The sequence below is a fragment of the Falco naumanni genome, chromosome 1 (assembly GCF_017639655.2).
Source record: "Falco naumanni isolate bFalNau1 chromosome 1, bFalNau1.pat, whole genome shotgun sequence".
Taxonomy (NCBI): domain Eukaryota; kingdom Metazoa; phylum Chordata; class Aves; order Falconiformes; family Falconidae; genus Falco; species Falco naumanni.
In genome coordinates this window covers 7,785,452-7,807,284 of record NC_054054.1, presented here as the reverse complement: position 1 = coordinate 7,807,284, position 21,833 = coordinate 7,785,452, and the positions used below count along the sequence as shown (strand labels likewise).

At 41.7% G+C, this 21,833-nt stretch overlaps 1 protein-coding gene and 1 long non-coding RNA gene across 2 annotated transcripts; one reads left to right on the top strand and one right to left on the bottom strand.

Moving 5' to 3' along the window:
• Nucleotides 1-593: 593 nt before the first annotated feature.
• On the bottom strand, nucleotides 594-8,116 carry LOC121082661. The gene is made up of 3 exons (XR_005826084.1): nucleotides 7,917-8,116; nucleotides 6,516-6,691; nucleotides 594-2,127 (listed from the first exon to the last, which is right to left on the bottom strand). It is a non-coding gene; the product is annotated as an uncharacterized LOC121082661 (long non-coding RNA).
• A 461-nt stretch (nucleotides 8,117-8,577) lies between these two features.
• On the top strand, nucleotides 8,578-21,310 carry PGRMC2 (progesterone receptor membrane component 2). Its single transcript, XM_040615250.1, has 3 exons — nucleotides 8,578-8,973; nucleotides 19,190-19,345; nucleotides 20,085-21,310. The coding sequence occupies exons 1-3, from the start codon at nucleotides 8,598-8,600 to the stop codon at nucleotides 20,180-20,182; spliced, it is 630 nt and encodes a 209-aa protein (XP_040471184.1). The 5' UTR covers nucleotides 8,578-8,597; the 3' UTR covers nucleotides 20,183-21,310.
• Nucleotides 21,311-21,833: the final 523 nt, after the last annotated feature.

Genomic DNA, 21,833 nt, shown 5'->3' with positions numbered 1-21,833 from the left:
GACAGGCACGATTCTGCTCATATGATACAGTAGCAACCATCTGACTGAGCAGCTCTGTCATCTCCACATAGCTGCATCTGACCCCTGACTGAGTGATGTTACCATCATCTACCATATGTTCAGTGGTCTTTATATGTCTCTTCCAAGGGGAGGGAAGTAAAACACAGGCACTACAGTGTTTTGCTTGCACAGCATTTTGGGTTTTTTGGTCCTTTCTCTTTTTCTGGCAGTATTCAATGAATTGAGGAGAATAAAGGTTCATATCCTTATAATATATAAATAAAAAAATGAATTGGAATAAGAGAACTAGTTAATATTACCCTCCATGAAAATGTTCCTTGTATAAATATAAAGGATTGAGTTCACCTGTTCTAGAGCACATCAATAACAATTAAACCTGCCTGCTTAACAGGTTCACTGCTGCATTTTTACATGAATTAGAAACTCTGCATCTAGCTTCATATAATTTCAGACTGATGTGTATGGTCAAGAAAACATAACCATAACACAAAATACTACATCCTTCTGCTTTCCAGTTGTCCTTACATATTTAATGTATTTATTACATACAAAATAATTACATTCCTCTCATCACAGGATCTTGATTAGTCCCAAAAGGATATGGCTGTCTCTTCTTACATAAGGCTTGAATTCATAACCTAGCATATGGAATACTCCCGCAGGTAAAAGGCTGGGCCCACAATTTGTCCTCCCAAAAGTTTTAATGCTTGCATTAACCAGAGGAAATCTAACTCCAGCTCTGAATGTCTTGAGGAATTTGGTCACACCTATGTCAAAACCATAACTTAAGAGTAGAGGCACTGACAAGATGCTTGGCAAACTGAACCTCACTCAGCACCAGTGCCATCGCTTGTAAAGGTTTAGAAGTTGCTAACATACTTAGGTAAACCTCATTTACCTTCTCCTGACACTATTTTAGAAGTAAGTCCCAGACAATGTGGGAATTGTACATAAAAATCAGTATGTTCTTAGCCACTGCTGAAGTAGAACATGCATTTGTAAGGCAAGACAACACTTCCTTTTAACACACACTAAAAACGGTTTAAGTAAGTTTGTGGCACACTTCATTTTGTACCTTTACTTGAGAAGCTGAAAGTGAGGGTTCTGTCAAGGTCTGGATCCTGTAAACTTTTGCTATGAGTTGTTTTGAGCTGACTTGTGCTTCTGGGAAGCACCCATAACTTTCACAGGAAATCAGGAAGACTAAAATTAGAAAGATGGTATGTATGCAGATGAGGCCGTTTTAGGGAGCAATTCATTGCTAAGCTATTATGGTGGGTTTTTGGCTAGAAAAATGCTCTGGAACATGCCATGCACATATGTTATCAGGCTTTATAGAGGCCTGCAGTGCTTACTTTTTAACAAGCTTCAGGCTAGATGACTATATATTTGTATAGTTACATAGTGCCAGATTAATTGTATGGATTGCATGGGATAAGTGTTGATTGCTTTTTTAATTACATGTCAAATTGAACATAAACCTTGGTGTGTACTCTTCTGTGAGCACGGGGTGCTGTTGTATCTGATCTTACAGATTGGCTGCTTTATTCTTCTTTAAAGCATTCCAACATAATGGCCATTTCTTTATGACTAATTGGACAACCAATGTCTAAATAAACAAACAACTTTATTAATATTAGAAACATATAAAAGGAAATGTTTAAGATCAATGTGATCAAACCTTCTGTCAGCTAACAAAACATGTTTTTTAACTACCTAGTACACTTTGGCAAGCCAAGTGCAAACTAAAGCTAAAGTGAAATCTCTGAAAATTAAGTCTATAAGTGGACTGTTATAATTTTTATGTGGTATTGCTCAGGGACCTCGTCATTAGTCTTTATAAAATCTGTATCTGCACATAAACTTTAGATGCTGAAACTACTCATTACCCTTCTAACAAGTGCCTTCTTTCTTCATTTTTTTTCATGCCACTAAGTTGTCAGAGTTTCTTATTCCTTATTCCTGTTGTACCTGCAGCAAATCCTAGAATTTGGTGTTCCTTTTACATCTCCACAGCAATGTCATTGGGAATGAGATGCCCTTGTTTGCCATCTGTAGCAATGCCTTGCTCAGTCCGCTAAATGGCCCTTCTGTACTCAAGAGTACCTGCAAAATTAAAGAAAGACAATTCATTAATCAGAAATTCAAAAGAAAAATGTTGCCTAGCTTCTTTATGATACAGGCCCCAGTTAAATTTTAATACAATGGCCATGCTATCTTTCTAAGCAAGGAGAAGGTATGCTGTTCCAGTAGAGGAATTTCTTCAGCCAATAAAAAGATTTTGTAGACCCTGGTGACAATACCACATATCAGTGAATGTGAGTGTTAATAGCAGAACTGACCCAGCAAAATTCACCTTATTAACTAAACAAATTGACCACAGTTCTGGATGCATAAGTTTGTAAGTATTATTTATTAGAAAATGGCAAAGGCTACCAATGAGCTGCTGATGTAATTGCTGCTACCTGATAAGTATAATCAGTCTGTATCCTACAACTTCCTCCCCTTCCTCATCAAAAACAGAAAAAGAAAGGGCAAAAACTGAAAACATGGACTTTTCCACAGAAGACTTCAGCAATTTACTCCTCACTATGAATGTCTGCCAAAGAACAGGAGCTGTATGTGTGCATAATTTTCACAGCCCCTCGCTAAAATAAAAAATAAATAAATTTTAAAAAATACTTACGAAGACAGACTGACTTTTGGTGGATTTGAACCCTGATATGTTTTGTCCAATGAAGAGGTCTATTATCAGTAGCCTAAGTTATGACTTAACTATCTTAGTTTCCCATCATGTTTGAATGAAAGGCATCTAATTGTATGAACGGTCATGTATGCCTATTTAAAATCATTAGGTCACTACTATGACACATTTACACTTGGTTGTGTATTCATCATTTCCCCCCCTCAATAATAACGTGGACTTTGGGATGGAAGACAGGCTTCTGCATAAGCTGCTTAAATGGCTTTTGCCCTTAACAGAAGCCAATCTCTCTAGGAAAACCAACAGTGTAACAGATACAGCTGAAAAAAATGCCTATTAGCTTGAAACATTGGTTCATTCACTTCGATCCTATGGGGACATCTGTGAATTCATTGCTGAAATCTCCTAGGACAGCTAGCAACCATTTCTGAAACAAACCCAAAACTGAGGTATGCAGTCTGTTTCCCATCACCGCTTAGCAAACACAGGTCTGTTCCTATGGTCAGCTACTATGAATCACTGGCTTGTCAAAACACGGGTTCATTAGCTGTCAAGAGTAGCCTGGAACAGTGTTTTAAGACTGAATAGAATATAAAGTGCCTCAAAAGCTTCATGGAACTGCGATGGAAAGGCAGGTAAGCAGGACGAAGACATACAAGAACGCAGAACAGGAGGAATGCTAGTAGTGGCCTGCTTCTGTTTGTTAACTTTAACTCACTGTATCAACACTAACACTTAAAGAGAGAGAACAGCAGCTGAGGTAGACCGACACTTGTGGACAACCTAGAAGACGGTGATTGCAGTGAACCAAGGAAATTACCATAGGAATTCATATCAATGTGAGTGGTATCATGCTACAGAACAAAATGTACATGTAAACACAGCAGTATCTTATGAAGATAATCCCAAGATAAAGTTAAACTGGGAAAAGAACCCAACCAACAAACAACTGAAATTCGCCTAACTCAGTATTAGATGAAAACTACACAAAAAGTGTCTACGTTAGTGGTATTTCCTATGGGGGAAACAAACAAACAAACCAACCAACCAAGCCAGCTCTTTTTAAAACCAAGACAAGTTTACTAATATTATTAAATTTGTGAAATTAAAGACACTGGAAAAACTCTTATGGACTTCATGGGATTTAACTATATCACTGCACAGACAAACATAATTTGGTTACCTAAGCGCTTGGTTTGCCAGTGCTGTAGTAAAATACACACAGTACAACTCTGCCCAGTGTGCAAAAGGTCATACCTGTACGGTCAAGAACTGAGTTGGATGTACAGAAATACTAAAATTATTTGCAGTTGCATTAAGGAGTTCAAATTATTTTCTGACTTTAATTCTACATTTTACATGCACTATTTCATTATCTACAATGCCATACATTACCAGCGCTAAGGCAAGAATACCCATACCTGCGCTCATGAACCGCAGCGTACCAGTGCACAGTCTACTTCCCAACCCTCTAGACAGGTCTTATCCCCACTCTCCTTGCTACCCTTATTATTGCTGCAATATTATGACCAAGCACTTCACACATCACACCATTTACAAAGACTAAGAAATAACAGTTGACTCTTTATCAATGAAAAACTGAGACCCATAACAGCAACTGTGAAGAATATTAACTCTGTCTTAGCCAAAACAAGCAAATGGATTAATGTAAATTTCACTTTGTGGCTATTCACACTGTATTTTCAAATTTTGAAAAAGAAATTCTGCATAACGCATGCATTCTGCATCCCTTCATTAAAAGACCCTGTGACATAATACTAAAAACTTTTAGGTAGGTCTACATGTAGCACTTCAAATAAGTATGAAATAAAGATGTCTTAAGAAATGTAAGCAGATACTGTTTTGAAATAAGACATCAAGCATTGCATTGACCTAAACAGTAAGCATTTCCAAGCTTTATCAGCTTAAAACTAAATCATTGGTGCATCCTGTACATTAAGCTGGCTTTAAAAATATCCAACATCCATGGAGCTGACTGATTGTTCTATAATTCCAAATTTACTGAGACATTCCTACATTCCTTCGCACGCAGTTTGCCTCCCAATCTGTCCTGAATGTAGCCTGTCTTTATGTGATAACAGATGTTTCTTCAGCTTCAAAATCAATGGAAAATAAACTTCAGCCATGATAATAGCTTGTACCAGAGTTCAACTTCTGTTTGTGAAACTTTGCTCTCATTGTGTTTTTCACTGAGTTCAGTCTCCTTTCCAGAGACTGTAATGAGCAGTGTTTGAAAAGAGAAAAGTGAAGAATGTAACTCTGAGTTGAGGCATTCACCTCCTAATGGAAAAGTCACCTAGAAGCATCCTGCCTACTTCTCTCTAAAAAAAAAGTAATAAATGTTAGACAATTATTTTGTATGTGGAGCAAAGTAGGTGGCAACTGATCTATTTGCGAAATTCTTAGGACAAAGGTACAATAGTTAGCCATAGTATATCTGACACTTTATAATACAGAAGACTACCCTGAAGAAGAAAATATATACTGATGTGGAGAGACATTGAACATCTAACACCAGTGAGCAAATAGCTTTACAAGATACTACTACTGGTTTTTTTCCTTTTTGCTAGAACAAATCATGTCAGATATGGCAGAGACTGCTATGAACATTAATGCCTATCAACCTTCAAGAAGTAGAGGATACACAAGTAACAATAATGAGATTGCATTAAAATATAGTGATAATTCATTTTCTAGGTATTCTTCAAATTCTGTTAGGTAAAAAAAACCCTATAAAATTAAATAATTAACAACAACAGAAGCTATAACATATGTAATTAGAAACTTGGTAATACTCCATATATATTTTTTCAGGATTCACTAAGCTCTTCAAGGGAAACCGTGATACACAACTATCACTACTTTGCTCCTCATATCAAATCTGTATGAATAAAATAGCTGTGCATTAATTCCAGAATCTGGAAAATTCTGACTGTTTTTTTCACAGGTAACCCAGGATGCTCAATTTTCCTTTCACTAATCATACTGCTGTAATTACTCCACTGCCACCTTAGCAATAGTTAGGCTCCCCAATCATGGGTCAGGATCTATGACAGCTGGCTGTCAATTAGTTCAAAATAAGATTTGTTCACACCAAAAGAACCAACAAGAAATGCACATAAAGAACAGCAGAAGAAACACAGTAATGCTAAAATACTTTTCAGGACCCTTTACTAGTCATCATAGCTTTATAGAACATAATGTTTATGCTTTACAGGGACAGACTTTTTGCCTTGGCAAACCAAGGACAGGTGAAGAAGAAACACTGGTAACAGTCATGGTGGAGAAACTGTTTTTTTCTGGCGTTTTTCTGGCAGGCAAATCTAACAGCAGGGTAACAAAATTTGACTGAAGTTGAAACTAGTCTGCGCCAGGACAGGAAGACATTTGCTTGTTGTATTTGAGGTAGCAGATCATGAGTGCCTCTGTCATCTAATGATGATGTTCTGGTCAAAGGTGCCTGCAGCTGCACTGGGACCTTAACTTCCTTGGCACTTTGTATCTGGACTTGTCTGAGGTGTATGTTAACAAGGGGGCAACCAGCCAGTGTTTCTCCAATTCAGAAACTACATGTTTTCAGTCGTTTCTATCTCCTAGGTTTGAAAATGTTCTAATCCAAGTATACTTAGTGTAATACAAATACTAAATATGCTATTTCTAATGTATTTGTCTATTTCCTAGTATTCAAATTCTTCTCAAGTCAGTCTTTCAAACAATTCCATTTCTTTGGGGCAGGTTCCTGGGACTCCGCTTGGTTTCCAGTTCTTACCTGGGGATCAAAAATTGCCACCGTTTTGCTGCACTAGATCCAAGCCAAGGCTCACAGAAGTAAATAGAGGTATCCCAGCCAAGCCCAGGTGGCAATACAATCTCTTAAGAAGGCATCCAGAGCAGGACAGAAGGCTAGTAATGCTTGTGGTAGCCACACCGATTCCTGAAAGCATTCTTTCCAGAATATAGCAGAACACCACATTAATGCAGTGGAAAACCACCTGCTTTCAAATAAATGTCTAGATTTATTTAGTTAGTCTGTATGAATTTAAAGATAAGATCTTGATAGAAACATGGGTAAAAGGACTTTGCACCTTTTACTACTTGTTTCTGTTTTCTGAACTCATATTTACAATACAAAGGAAGTTAAGAGAGCATAGTAAGATGTTGTGGAAAATCTAAATTAAACTCATGAGGGAAGGAAACCCAGAGTTAAGAGTGCAACTCCTGTCTTTTTCAGACCTGCAATAGAGCAGAGCTGTGCCCAGACAATCCAAACATACAATTCTGTGATAAAAACTGTTGTAACCACAATCAAGCTGTAACTTGTTAAGATAAAAGGAATTTTTTAATAGTGTTTACTTATATTAAATAGAGCCTGCTGGGTTAAAAGAAATAGTAGTAGTATTTTAATTGCAGGTCTTTAACTGGCAAGAACTTCATCCTGTTTCCTCACAGAGGTAGTCATTACTGAACTGGCTCAGAGGCCAGAAGATTAAATACCTAACCCTTACACAGTGTGTTGAAAACACAGAGCTTTATGTAAATGCTAAGTACCATTAATGTTATTTTCCACTGGGTTGAGTCTCTTGCACCATCTACCAGCCTTTGTGAAAACATCTGAGTTTTTCAACTTTTGTGACTGAATTTACATAATGTATTATTCTTAAGGCTGATGTTACTATGCAGGGATGCTTCAGCACCACAGAGTTACGTGGAATAACCACGTTTCTCAAGTCCAAAGTACTCCCTGACTCACACTCTGGCCGCAGGGAGAGTGGCTGGGCCCAGCCTGCACTCCCTAGGCCGTTACACATCTGTAGAGCAACTCTTCAGCATCACCTGATGCAACAGTCAGTTTTGCTTGGGAACACGTTCCCAAGATGAGAGGAACAGAAGGGCTAAATTCTGCCCAGGTCTTTGCTTTCTCTGCAGGTAAGTGTCATCCTAGCGAGGTGACCTACACGTACCCACTCTTTCCTTGAAAATAAGAAAGTCTTGTTAGTGTTTCTCCTCGGGTAACTGAGCCAACTCACTGCCAGGCATGAGTTGTACAACAAGATACATAGTAAAGCCACCTAATGCACTGCCACATGCACAAGGAGTAATTCTAGTGGACAAGGCTACTGTTAGCAACCATCCCGCTTTCTGACGGCAAAAAACGGAAGGCTGTATTTACCCTAAGCACTGAAGTGCACCAAGCAGTCCCTTGAGCTATCTTCAAGCCGGGCTGCAGTGTCACCTCAGTGGCACGCCTGCGTTCACTCAGGCGGGCAGCAAAACCATCTCGGAGCAGACGCGTCGCTTATCTCGGCACCCGCCGAAAGGGCGCCGCACGACGTGGCTGCACCCCGGCAGCCAGCACCGCCAGCCTTCGACCTCTTCCCCTCCGCGGCGCGGCCCGACGCAGCCCGGCCCAGCCCGGCCCGCCCCGCGGGTCTAACGCGCCAGCCCGCCGCGCCCTGCTGCTGCTGCTATAGCAGGCGGCGGGGCCCGCCCGCTCCCCTGAGGTGAAACCACGCCCCCTCACCCCGCCGCCTTCTCCCCCTCACGTTCCCGCCAATGCCACCTGGCCGCGGGGGGGGGAGGGAGGGGGCGCGTGTGTGTGAGGGGGCGCGCAGGCGCACTGGCGGCGGCGGCGGTTCTCGCGAGCGGAGGGGCCGTTGGGCTGGCGGGGCGTGTCCGCACCCAATTCGCCCGCGGGGCGCGAGCCTGCCGGGGGCGGTGCCGCCCAGCCCGGGCACCAATGGGGAGCGGCGGGCGGGGGCGCGGCGGCCGCCTCGCGTCTCTCCGGGCGCGGGGCGGGGCCGTTGGGGGGGCGGGGCCGTTAGGCGGGCGGGCGGGCGCTGGCCTGGTAGTGATGGCGGACGATGGGGATGGGAGGCTAAGGACTGAGGGGAGCAGCGACGGCGGCCTAGGGGGCGGGGGCGCAGGGGAGCCGCCGGCCGGCGCGGCGGCGGTGGCGGCGGCCGTGGGCGGCGAGATGCTGCTGAACGTGGGGCTCCTGGCGCTGGCGCTGCTGGCGGCCTACCGGCTGTACCTGCGCTGGGGGACGCGGAGCGGGCCGGGGGGCGCGGCTCGGCAGAGCCAGGCCGCCGCTCTGCCGCGGATGAAGCGGCGGGATTTCTCCCTGGAGCAGCTGCGCGAGTTCGACGGGGCCCGCAACCCCCGCATCCTCCTGGCTGTCAACGGCAAAGTCTTCGACGTGACCAAAGGCAGCAAGTTCTACGGGCCCGGTGAGACGCCGGGGCCGCGGGGCGGGGGGGCGTCCCTCGGCGGCCGCCGCCGCGCCGGGCGGGGACCCCGCGCCCCCCCTCAGCTGCCCGCTGCCTTTCGGGCGGCGCCGGCGGGAGGCGGGGGCGGCGCCGGGGGAGCTGCTGCGGCGGGCGTGCCCTGCCGCCGGGGGCTCCGTGCTGCCGGCGCCCGGGCCTCCCCCCGCCGCCCTGCGGGCCGGTGGGCTTCGGGGAGGCCTGGCTTGCGGCTCGGCGCGGCGGCCTTAGGCGGGCCCCGGGGTTTATCTCGGGCGGCCTGCCCCCCCGCGCTCGTCGCCCGCTCGGCTGACAGATAGGGGCCACCTGGGGGGTGTCCGGTGGGAATCGGCCGCGCAAACCGCGACCTGGCCCCGGTGGCTGCGGTGCACAGCCCCTGCTGGGCCGGCCGGCCTGCGGCCTGGGGGGGCTTGCGAACAGGTGATGCGTGACGGCGCTGGGCTCCCTTCAGGCATCCCCCGCGCATCCGTGTATCCAGTTGCTTAGATATGGATGTGCCATGTTGATAATGCTTCTTTTTTTTTTTTTTTTTCCCCTTCTGTCTTTTCTAGTAGGTTTCCCAAGTGCAGCTGAGCAATGCTTCCTTCGTTCTAGCTCTTATGGTTCAGGAAAGAGAAAAACAAGCTGGTTACTTATTTAGGTGCAAATGCCATATTGAATATGAATTTTAATCAGAATAGAGGCAGACAGGGAGAGCTCGGGGACTGCTGTGTTGCTACCATCGAGGAGAGTGCAGAAATCAACCCGCTCTCTTAAAACAATAGACAGCACAGTTCTTTGGGGCAGAAATGCATCAAAGGTTCAGCGAATCTTCAGAGGTTCGGAAAAGTACGCTTTAAAAGCAATGTTTAGCTATTCACATTGTAGATGTGAAACTGCAGCGTAATCTCTTGTAATAAACAGTGTTCTTAATAATGAGGCGGGTAAACTTACTGGTGAGCACTGTGTTCACATCTGATGGCAAAGGAAATGAGGGTGATGACTGCTGATAATTTTCTTCCTTAAACAATGGTGGTTTGGAAAATATGATCTAATCAAATTATGCAGGAGTTTTCATAGTAGGTATGGCAAGTGTCTTTGTGCAAGGGATGGAGGAGAGAGAGGATACTTCCCCCCCTTGAAAATAGTTGAAGTTAAGTTATTATTTTTAAGTAATCTTAGATTAAAAAAAAAATAATACAGAACTGACATGTTAGAAGTCTTTGGTTCTTACCAGGGAAGTGACAAACAGTTGTGCAGTAGAACTGCGCTAGTATTTTGTAACTCCTGTTACCCTCCAGGTTTTTGATTCCAGCTCTGCTGCTAGTTGCAGAAATCAAAACTGGCATAAATGAATCAAATTGCTTTTCTGACTGGGTACTGGAAAACAACAATAGCATCTAAGCTACCTTTGCCATGCCTTATTTTGTTTATTGAGTGGTAAAGCTGAGAAATTGCAGTCTGGTGGGCTCCATCTTTCATGATACTGAATCAGGCTAGTTCTTTTGTCTCTCACTTTTTAGGGGTTTTTAAGCTGAGACATAAGTGCTGATATAAAGTGCAGGTAATGCATATGCTACGTGAAACTTAAAACACCAGTAAGTTGACAGATTGCTTCATAAATTACTCTGTGAAATAATACTGAGCCTTAATCTAAACAGTCACTTTAGCTCTTTTGTGTATCAAATATAAACTAAATTTTAGACCCTCCATTGTAGATGTCATCACTGATTCACATCGTCATCCTCTGGAGGTCTATTTTTGTGAGGAAGCCAAAGCTTTATGTTCTAGGACCTCAGTCTGGTTTTTTTGATAACTGGCAGCAGCTGGTTTCCCTAAAGCAGTGCTTCCAGCTTTTTGTGAAGAGGGACAAAGGCTTCCCCCCACCTGCCCTGCCTCCCTGTAGTGAAAGATTGCCTTTTTATAACAGAACTGACATCATCTTTGTCTGTCATATCTCTGTTACTTGGGCCACACACATGAGGATAGTGATGCTTAGCCTGTGCATTATCAGCTGTGTGTTTTCTGCCGAAGGTGTTGATTTTAGAATCGTGCTGATGGGGTTTCCCTGTAGAGATGCATGTCAGGGAATGTTTTCTTGCGACTGTATTGTGGCTGAAGAGAAAAAAGGCTCATAGGTGGTGTGCAGGCCTTAAAAGATCTGAGAAGACTTAGGTGGAAAAGTCTTCTACAGCTGATTGAGACCTTTTCAGAAAGACTTCAGTCAGAGTAGCCAGATGTTCACAGTGGTTTTTTAGGTAACTATGCCTCATAGCTGGAGTATAGCAAGAGAAGCGCAGAGCATACCAGCAAAGCCATGGCTAAATTTTGTTTAACAGAAGAAACAGTTGAGGGCACTGGCTTTGCTGATATTGCAGGTTAGGACAGTGAGCCTTTTGTACTTTGTTGAGGTACTGATGCGAAATAGTGCTTCAGCTTTTAAGGCAGCAAAAAGCATTGGCTGAGGGCTCACTATCAAATCTTAAGTATGTCTTGACTGCTGGGTTAACGTTGAATAACGTGGCTGTCTCAGAATGTCTTCCGATGTCTTAAAATAAAGGTGGGTTGGTTTTTTTCCTTCAGTGTAGTTTGGATGCAGAGTTGTTCGTTATTTCTCTACTTACAGCAGAAGGCTAAAAATGCACAGAATTGCCATCTAGTCCAGATTTTTGTCCAGCAGTTGAGATGCCATTAAAATTCACAGTAAGCTTCTGATTTTATTAGACGCTCTCCTGTGTTGTAAGTTTCCATCCACTGAATCCTGTTATGCTTTGGTCTGTTTCATTGGAGAGCCCTTTAAACACATACAGTTAAGATATTTTTAGAAATTGATAGACTGTTGAGGTCATCCTTTCAAACAGTCGTGACTGAAAACATCAATTTCTAGAATATTTAATCAAAATGTTTTCCACATTTTTTGGTTTTTCTCTTGCTGTCTTCTTTAAGCCTTCCAGTTTATCTCATTGGTATCCTATCAGTCTTTGGTTATGTCTGATGCATTTTAGCTAAGAGCAAGAAAAGGTTATATCACATATTTTACTATCTGTGCCTCTTTGAACTCTTAATTTAAAACCTTACTTGCCAAGTTCTTTTCCAAAATGCAGCTTACTGGGATAGTCCTGTGTTCTGCAAGTATACCCTTTGTTTCGAGACTTCACCTTTAGTTGTATTAAATACCATCTTTGTGCCCAAATGAGTAAGTGTCCTAGAATGCTTTGCTTGGTTATTACCTTTAATTAATTACCTTTTCCTTTATCACACACAAACTGTAAAAGAAATAGTAAACAATTAGTGGCTCGCTATTAAAAATACCATATAACCAGAATTTCAAAGCAGCTGTTTTGGGGCGATTTCCCCATCTGTAATCACATCTCATCACTTTGAGTCTGATGATTAATACCTTTAACGTGTACTGGGTTGAATGAGAGATAGTTTTTACTGTTTCATTTATCACAACCTTTAATGTCATGTTTGTTTGTATCAAGATTCCTGGTAACGGCCAATAGAAGGACATAGCAAGAGTTAAAGCAATGTTAGCAAATCCTAATATTTAGCATTTAAATTGGCATGCCAAGATAATGCTGTAAACAGGTTGTAATTAACTTATTGAATACTTTGTGCAGTTATGAAATATTTGTGGCTTTGAGCATGACAAAGCAAGATTATATGCAGTCCAGCGTATACAAATGTTCCACATCACTTCTTGGTTCTTAATGTTTAATGATTTTTAAAAAATCAATTTCCTGACTTTCCTTTGCTGCAATACGTTGTCACTGTCAACTTATTTCTCATCCCACTCTTGTCTTTCAGCATGTTGTGAAGATTTCTCCTTTCCGGTTTGCTGAGAGGAATAGATTAGGTGGTAGTTCCTTCCACAAAAATTTCCATCATAGTTCATTTTTCATGAGGGGAAAATTACCTTTATTTGATGTTGCAAATCCAGTTAAGAACTGTTGATTTCTGATGTTAAATACTTCAGAAAATTCTCTAATAAACAGCTGTCATTTTTTGCCATCAGTTCTGTAAAAATAATCTGATGCTATTGCACTTCCTTTGGAACAGAGTGCTGTAAACTTCGTTGTGTCTCTATTTAAAAGACGGCACCGATGTTTTTCAGTACATCCTTTATGAGGGTATGGTTAGAGTGGAATGTTGCAGGAGGGGCATCATATATGTTGTATCTGGAGAATTCTGTTAAGGGTGGCCTTATCTTAAGAACACAACAGGCCAAGGGTTTACGGATAATACAGAGGATAAGACTGGGGGGAAAGAAGTACTTTCTGTAAGGTGTGTGTCTTGTCTGTGTTTTGATGTTTGTCAGCTCTTTGGTGTCTGTGTAATGGTGCTGTCTCTCACCCCAGAACTCCGCTTTTCAGAGAAACAGCATTTCTGGATAAAGAAGCTAAGCTCCTACCAGAAGTAGCGGCACTCAAAAGGTGTATACATGCAGATTGGCGAGAGGTTGTTTCCATACTTCTGATTAAAGAGAATAGTGCCTTGGCCTTCAGGATGAAGGAAGGGCTTGTTCTAAGCCCTCAGTCCATGTTCACAGAGAGCAGGGGCCAGTCAAGTGGTTTTGTGCAGGAAGATGCATCACTATCTCCTCCTCTGCTTCTGCTTTGTGTGTCTGTCAGCTCGCTCTTTGTCTTTTTCTTTTTTCCTTTTTTAATAACCTGATTATAGTCTTTAAAACGTCAACAGCTGTGTGTTTGATAAAAGGTCCATGTAAACCCTTAGTTCCAATTTAAACTATTCAAGTTCCAGTCACCTGAGATTTGAGGGACCTGATCAAGCATGTATGCTCAGAGCAAGATATGTTAGGATGTGATAGTAGCATTGTTGTTAGTGACGTATAGATGTTAAATCCAGTGCATACATAGCAGTGTAGTTTCATTTCATTTAATCAAAAAACCTGGCCTGCATTGCTTGCCTTAATTGTGAAATAAACTTGTGTCCAGAGCATTTCTCACTAAGGCAAGATGTGGGATCCAGGTCTTCCTCAAGTGTGGAGCTGTGTTCTAGGAATCTCCTGACTACTGAACTACAGGCTCTCCTGGAAGCGCTCGTTGTCTGCCCCTGTGGTTGAAATTGGGTCATTAATTCTTGCACTTTTTTTTCACCGAGTTAAAAAGGAAGCAAGCAAAAGAGAGAGCGAGGCCCTCTGGTCTTGTGCCTGAGAAGCCAGGTTTAGACCTTTCTTTCTAAGCAGTTCCCATCTTAGTATGTAGACTTTGTAGATCACTTTCCTAAGAATGCTTACTTTCCATGCAAGTTGTAACTTAAAATTGACCCACATCTTTCCTTTCATGTAAATCTGGAGCAGTAAAGTTAAAATTATGTCACCTTGAATTCCCAGTGATAAATGTTATTAGAAAGCTTCTGCTTTCAAGCTGCATCTCAGAACGGCTTTGTCCAATTTGTAGCTTTTTCATTCCCTCATAAAAGATGCAACACTGAACAGACAGGTGTCAGGATTCAGGTAGAAAGTTTTAAACAGTCAGTGGAGATTTTGCTTCATTTGGAGTGGAAAAGGTAGACAAAGTGGTAGGGTAGTGCAGCTGCCAATAATTTTCTCTCTTTGTTCCTCTAACTTACATTAAAAGAGAAGTTTGTCTTCATCCTTAATCAAGAAATGTTGTCCCCGAATTTCTAAGCTTCAGACAAAATGGGTTTTTATTTCCAGCGGCTGCATGGAGCCCACAGATGCAAAGAACATCTGGTATGCTTTGCATATTTGGTGATTGCTTGCAAGTGCCTTTTGACCATTTGAAGAAACCAAAGCTGGTTTAAAACTGAACCTTGTTACCCTGCGTGGCTTCTTCAGGGAACTTCTATGGGCCTTGTGAGACAATACAGTTCTGAGATTGCAAATCGCTTCATTAGATGTAAAGTCCACAGGCAGCTGCAGTCCCTGTGCTGACAGTTGGAGCAATCCAAAGTTCAGTATACACTGTTCACCTTTGTGACAAGTCTTGGAGCAGTAGTCTGGGATGTTCAGCAAAGTGAGTATGGAACTGAAGTGGTCAGACAGCTGTTTCAGTAAAACAAGAGTACCTACTCGAAAGCTGAACGCCAGCATAGGTTTTGCTGGGGGAAACTATTGGCCAAACCAGCTGAAAACTGAAACATGCTGTTCCGAGATCCAGTTTAGCCTGTTTGGAGCAAGTGACTAGAAGCAGTGCTTCCAAATAAAAACTCAGCTTGGACAGCCTCTTATCTCAAATTTTTAAATACAGTGCTTTAACATTAAGTGTATTTTTCCTTGCCTGCTGTTGGTTTAGGGTGTCTGCAAAGAGAAATTACATCTTCATTTAATAATCAAAACAGGGCTAGGGGATGCAGAAATCCTGAGTGCAGGAATTGGAAAGGTATTTTCACTGGCAGAGAAGACGTGGATTTTGCCAGTTCTCAAACTACCCAGTTCATTTGTGAACAGAGATGAATGTCAGGCTGGAACAAGATGTCAGATTCTTCAAGGCAGCCAGATTTTTAACTGGATTCTGAAAGAAGTGAGGATCTGCAGGTGATGGTTAGCAACATTTTGCATGTGTTCTAGCTCAGAGAAGGGCATACTTTATGCAAGATAGAGTTGTCAGGTACGTGAGGACTTTATACTGGGGGGGCTGGGAAGGCAGGGTATAAACGTAGTGGTATAGATGTGGAGATAGGTAGGCAAATACGTAGTCTTGATAACTGTTTGGCCTCAGCGCTAAAATATTCAGAGGCTCTGAAACAAAGTGTTTTTATATGTGAAAGCAATGATGGGAAGAAAAACATTCTCCAAGGAACTAAGTTTTCTTTCGTGTAAGGCCTGTAGCCAAGTAACATGTAGCAGGCGTGTTTTAATGGGTTTTGACACTTCCCCTGACTTTCCTTTTGTTGTTTCAAGATGGCAAGTAAGAGTGGGAGGAGAAGTTTTTAAAGAAATATTTGACTATGAAATAGCTAATTTGGGGGTACAGCAAAAGAAAACCACTAAAATTTTGTGATGGGGTCTTGAAAAATCAGTTTGGTACACATACCTATGCTAATAGCATCTCCTTTTGCCATCTCTTCAGTGTGTATATCCTGTCGTGGTACAATCAATTATTTAGAGCAGGAGCCAGTCTAAATAGGTAGGCAGACAAAAGGAAAGAAAAGAAGGACTATGGGTAGGGCTTGCAGAGTAAATTGCATCTGGTCATGAAAGAACTCTGTGGGAGTTATGTCTAGGTTTGCACTAATGTCTCTACCTCCAAATCATACTCTTCAAGGGTATTTTTTCCGCAGGGTTCTCTATGCTGGCACCTTCCTGGATGCTTCTGCAAGCACAGCAAAATCTGATAGGCAAAATACCTTTTTAAGACTGTTGCACTGGTATTTATATGAAAACAAATATTAGACTAGGGCTTATATAAGCAAGACCCCAGACCTGTATATTCTGTATTAATATAAAATACTGTGCTTAATCTCTGTGTAAAAGTATCTGAATGGAAGCTTTAAATCTTGAAGTAGATTGCTCGTGCTGAGATATTTGAACTTTTGCTTTAGCCACACTGCAGCTAAGGTGAAGCCAGGCTTGTGACTTCTTTTTTTTTTTTTTAAAAGAATCGTAATTCAGTATTTGCCTTTTAGTAAAGTATTAAAGAATGAGGCGTGTTTCTAAGTTACATTTGCAGAGCTGGAATTTGAGATGCTGTCTACCAAGTCCAAAGGCTGGGTTTTACTAGTTAGCATTCTGTTGAGTGCTTGGGCTGGGCTTGATTGTTTCTTTTTGACTCCTTAATGCTTCTGTAGCAAACATGATGGAATGCTAACATTTAAATTCAATTTTAGAAAAGAAAAAAAAATATTGGTATAATAGCATCTGACATTACAATATATTTGCAGAAATTTTGCATCCATTAATCTTAATGCAAACTGATACATTCTGGAAGCATTCATGCTTTCCACAGTATATGTTGTTGAGATACAGGGATGTTCAGGGCTTGATACTGATAAATATAATGTAATTCTCTTTTTAATAGAAATAATTGGAATCAAGCTGGTGGACCAGGAGGTGGCATCTCAGCAGGTGCTGTAAAACTCCATAAACCACTAAATGCAGGGTAGAAGGGAAAGGGGAACAGTGTGCTTCTCTGACTCCGGTTAGCCAGAATTTTGAAAATGCGTTCTGCAAATAGCTAGTAGGGTTTATGGAAATACTTGTTTTAAACACTTCAGAGAAAGAAAATGGGGACAAAATACTGTCGATGGCAGGTAGAGTAGCGGTTTATAATTGCTCTTAAGGATTTACTGATTGTGTGTGGTCTTTGTAAGAGCTGTTTACAGCTCCTGTGTTCTTCCTTCAGAACATCAAAACCTAGATCCTTTGAATGATAGCTATTTTGGAATGAAGCAAGAATCTTTGTTTGAAGAGGCTCTATATTATGTTGCAAAAGACAGCCATTGCTACCTCTTGCCCTGTTTTACGGAACTGACCGAGCATGCAAAATGCAGAGATTAAATATTTGAGTATAGGATTGATTTCAGTCTCTGAATCCCGTTTTTCAAATAAACATCTAACTTGGGATGCAGATAGGGAAGAATGGAGTTCACAAGCCCTCTTGACTTTGTTTCAAGTAGCATAAATGTAGTCCTTGATCCCAGAGGTAGTTACTGTGAATGCCATACCTGGAGCTATCTGAAAGGACGAGCATGGAGATGCTGTTAATCATTATGGTTCTCTCTTATGGCCAGATTTGCACAGTGCAAGCCTGCAGTTGATAGTTCTTTCTGTGATGTCTACTTCTTGTGAAATTTTGCTTTTAAATCGGTTGGTTTGTTTCCAGAGAGACAAGGGAATTGTCTTTGGCACACAAGACACCCTTCTGTTCTCAGGTTTGACTGTAAGCAACTTACAATGCCAAGCACTCTGGGGTGGAGAGATGACAGCAATTCTGGTGAGGACGTAGTTTCTTCTAATCCGTATGGTACTCGGGTTCCCTGCCTCAGGAGTTCTTCCTGCTGCATTCAGCCTGTGTCTCAACCATGAAGTCAATGCCCGGCAAGAGCAGATAGGTGTGGTGGCTGGAGCCAGCGGCCTGGGAGGAAACCAGCCTCTCTGAATGATTTCCTGTGGCTCGTCCTGGTGCAGAAGAGGTCTGAGGTGCTACAGCAGGCAATAGAGGGGTTGAAGGACAGTGTGTTGCCACTTGCTTGTGTTCATTCTTGCCCATGGGTGCTGCCTTTTCTTCAGGCTGATGGCCACTGTCGTCTTCCGAGAGGTAAGCCAGAGAAGGGTTCTGGCCTATTTATCTTCAAGTAGTGACCACTCTTTAGAATGCCTTGGGCATTTCCCTGTTGCTTAGCTGCTGCAGTTAGTGCAGAAAATTTTAAAGTGTTTCTTTTTTTGTTTTCTTTTTCACTGAGCTGAATTAAGGTATTTGGGTTTAGGTCAAGAAAATCAAAGATAACGATATTCTTGAAGTTCTTTAGATTAAAATTTGGGAAAGCCAGTTACCAACCTCGTCCTGAAAGTTGTTGGTTTGCAAATCATCCAGTTCTCCTTGTAATATTTTACAGTCACTGCTCAAAATTTGATTCGCATATTTGTGCTGCTTTGCATCAGTCACAAAGCAAGTAGTTGCTTTATGTTCTTAACATAAAGATTTGTGCAGTTTTCAAGAACAATACAGGATAGGTGTATGGGTGATTTGCTGCCCAAAATAAATGAGGTTGTTTCCGCAGAAGAAATGTGTCAAAAGACACATTGTAGTGTGTAGAAAGTTGTGGTGGTTCTGTAAGTGAAGTGAAATTATTAATTAGCACTCCAATTTCTATTTATTGATAAAATTCAACAGATATCTAATTAAGATGTCTATATAATTTGCTTCTATTCATGCCTGACTTGTAAATATATTCTGTTTTGCTTAATAGTAGTGTGTTTCTTTTGAATTCCAGCCTCCAGTCCCTTTGGAATTTACATCAACTGACAGGGATTTCTCCAGATATCCCTTCAAAGCTATTTTCCTGGTTCTGCTTCTCTCTGCAGACTTTATCTCCTAGTGACGCTTAAGACTGAATTGCAGTGCTGCTGAATGTTGAACAGCCATGGCATTGAAACTGCTGCTGTTCCCATCACTGCTGAAGTTTAATGTATGGCTTTGGCAGAGTGTATAAAGAATTGAGATTGGTCACTATAAACAAAGATTTGAAGGTCTCGATTTTGTCTTTTTGTTTTCAGAGGGTCCATATGGAATATTTGCTGGCAGAGATGCCTCCAGGGGACTAGCAACTTTCTGTCTAGATAAAGATGCACTCAGAGATGAATATGATGACCTATCGGACTTAAATGCTGTACAGATGGAAAGTGTAAGAGAGTGGGAAATGCAATTTAAAGGTAAATTCCCCAATTAGCAGCACATCTTTGCCTTAAGGAAATGCTTTTAATCAAAATGACTGATGTGGGCTTGGGGCAGCTTTTGACAATATGTTGATGGTAATGTTAATAATGCAGCGTAACTTTCTTAGGAAAATAAGGGGGATTCAGGCCTTTTTTCCATAGGGAGGATTCCACTATAGCTTCTTGAACCTTTCGGTTTTATACAAGAAAGCTGTTCTCATCTCAGCTCTTCAGTGCAGAATTTCATTCTCTGATCTCAGTGTAGCCTCGCTGATGGAGTTCCTGCTCGCGGGTTGTTGGCTTTGGATGCCATGGAATTATGATTAGGACTATGAGTTGTTTTGGCATAAAGGGTTGAACAAGTTTGTCTTGAAATAATTTCTCAAAAGTATGGAAGTATGCCTCTGGAGGGAGGGGGTCATTTTTCACATTGATTGAAATCAAAACAGGCTAAGGGAATTTGTGCCAGTTCTAATAGCAGCATTTTCAGGCATTGTGTGATAAAGCTTGCCTGATGAGCTGTGGGAGAATTTAAAGTAGTCACGGTAGAGAAAGTAGTGAGCAGCAATGGCAGCAAGATTGTTTTGAGGCTGAGCTTGCTGATAAGTTGCCGTCAATTTCAGCAACTGAGGTTTAGTACCTTGGTGTGTAGGAGAAGAATTGAATTTGCCGTAGTGCAGGCTAACTAGCAAATGCAGCTGTATTTGATTGTAATGGAATCATAACTCTCTTTCAGAAAAATATGACTACGTAGGTAGACTCCTAAAACCAGGGGAAGAACCATCAGAATACACAGATGAGGAAGATACCAAGGATCACACTAAACAGGAATGAACTTTGTAAACAACCAAAGTCAGGGGCCTTCGGAACTGCAACCTCTTATTCCCCATCACAGAATGTCCTGCATCTTTGGGTACAGTTCATCTGCTGCGAAAAACATTCAACAGGTTTTGTACAAGGAAAATAATATACTCACAAATGAAGATTTGAATACAAGACGTTATCTGTGCTGCCAAACTTTTTGTTGCAGTTTATTTGTGATGTCTGGTTAGGCTTTGTTAGTGAAGAGGGGCCAGGAATTTAAAGTCAAAAACGCTATTCCTTTTTATCAGTAAGTTGAAGCCTTCAAATAGTATATATTACAAGCTCTCCAAAAGACGTGAGTCTTCAAGCTCAGCGGAAGGTTTGAATCTTGTTTCATGTGTCTTCAGCATTAAAAAAAGAGACGTAGTCATATGCATCAGTATCAGTAGGTTAGACTACTGAAACTGGTGTTAAAATGTGAATTTCCACTTTTTTTTTTTTTTTTTTTTTTTTTTTGCGGGCGTTAATAGCCCTGGCAGAATACTTCAGTTCTCTAAGAGAAGTCCATGTAGATTAGGATGGGGGTAAAATTCGTCCTTTTCTCAAAAGGATTGGGTAAAACTTTTCTCTGCAACAACTATGATCTGAAGCCTGCCTCTCCTCCCTTTTCCCATCCTCTAAATCAAATCAGATATTAATTGTGCCTTATTTCGCTTACATAGACTTGAATTGTTTTAAGGGACAGCCCCAAATTTGTGGTTTCATAGTCACTACAAGCAGCATTGAGACTAAAGTTCGAATGTTCTGTTGACTGGAAAACCTTGATGTCATTCTGTGTATAGAATGTAAAAGAGGAATACTCAGTGTTACTGCCATATGTTAATACTACATATACTTAAATTAGCATTGTGATGGCCAAATGCATACTCCCGTGCTTCTTTTTAGGTAATGACAAACACACAAAAAAAAGTCACCCTTCCTCCTCTTCCAGAAGCTGCCTAACTTTTGGGAGCGTAGCCTTCACCCCCCTGTAGAGTGAAGGGGCGTGCGCGCGTGTGTATGTGTGCGTGTCTGTCTGAATGCAAGACTTGGGAGGGATTGTTTCTGCAGATATTGTAAATACGAATACCATTTTAATAAAGCATGTACAATACCAAATGTGCTGTCAGACTTTATGTAGAAGCTGTTAGGCAGCTCTGGAGTATGATGGAATACAAAGTAACGGGAAGAACTCCTGGATGTGAAACATCCACCGCTATTAATCCTGTTCCTAGTCCTTGTGGTGCCTTTTCTCCTTTCAAGTCCCAGCTGTTGAAGAATCTTGAAGAATTACTCAGGTAAGCCGTATTTAAGAGAATAAACCTATGCCAGTGGCATTTGGGGGAGGGGGGGGAAGTGCTGTAAATAAAGGAGAGAAGCATTTTAGGAAACGTGTAACGTACTGTGAAAGGAATGTGCCTTGTGGCACTGATAGGACAAGAATGCTGGAGATGTGTACATGGGTATCGCTCAACATATTGTAGAAATTTCACTGTCTGTTCTGCTAAATTCATAATGGTGATGCTACTCGGTTTGCGACTTGCAGCTCTATGGCTTACACCCGTACCTGTGTTTGCAGATTTCACCTGTGGTAAGTAACAGATTTCTATAATGTGTATTCTGTTGAACGGTATAAACTGTG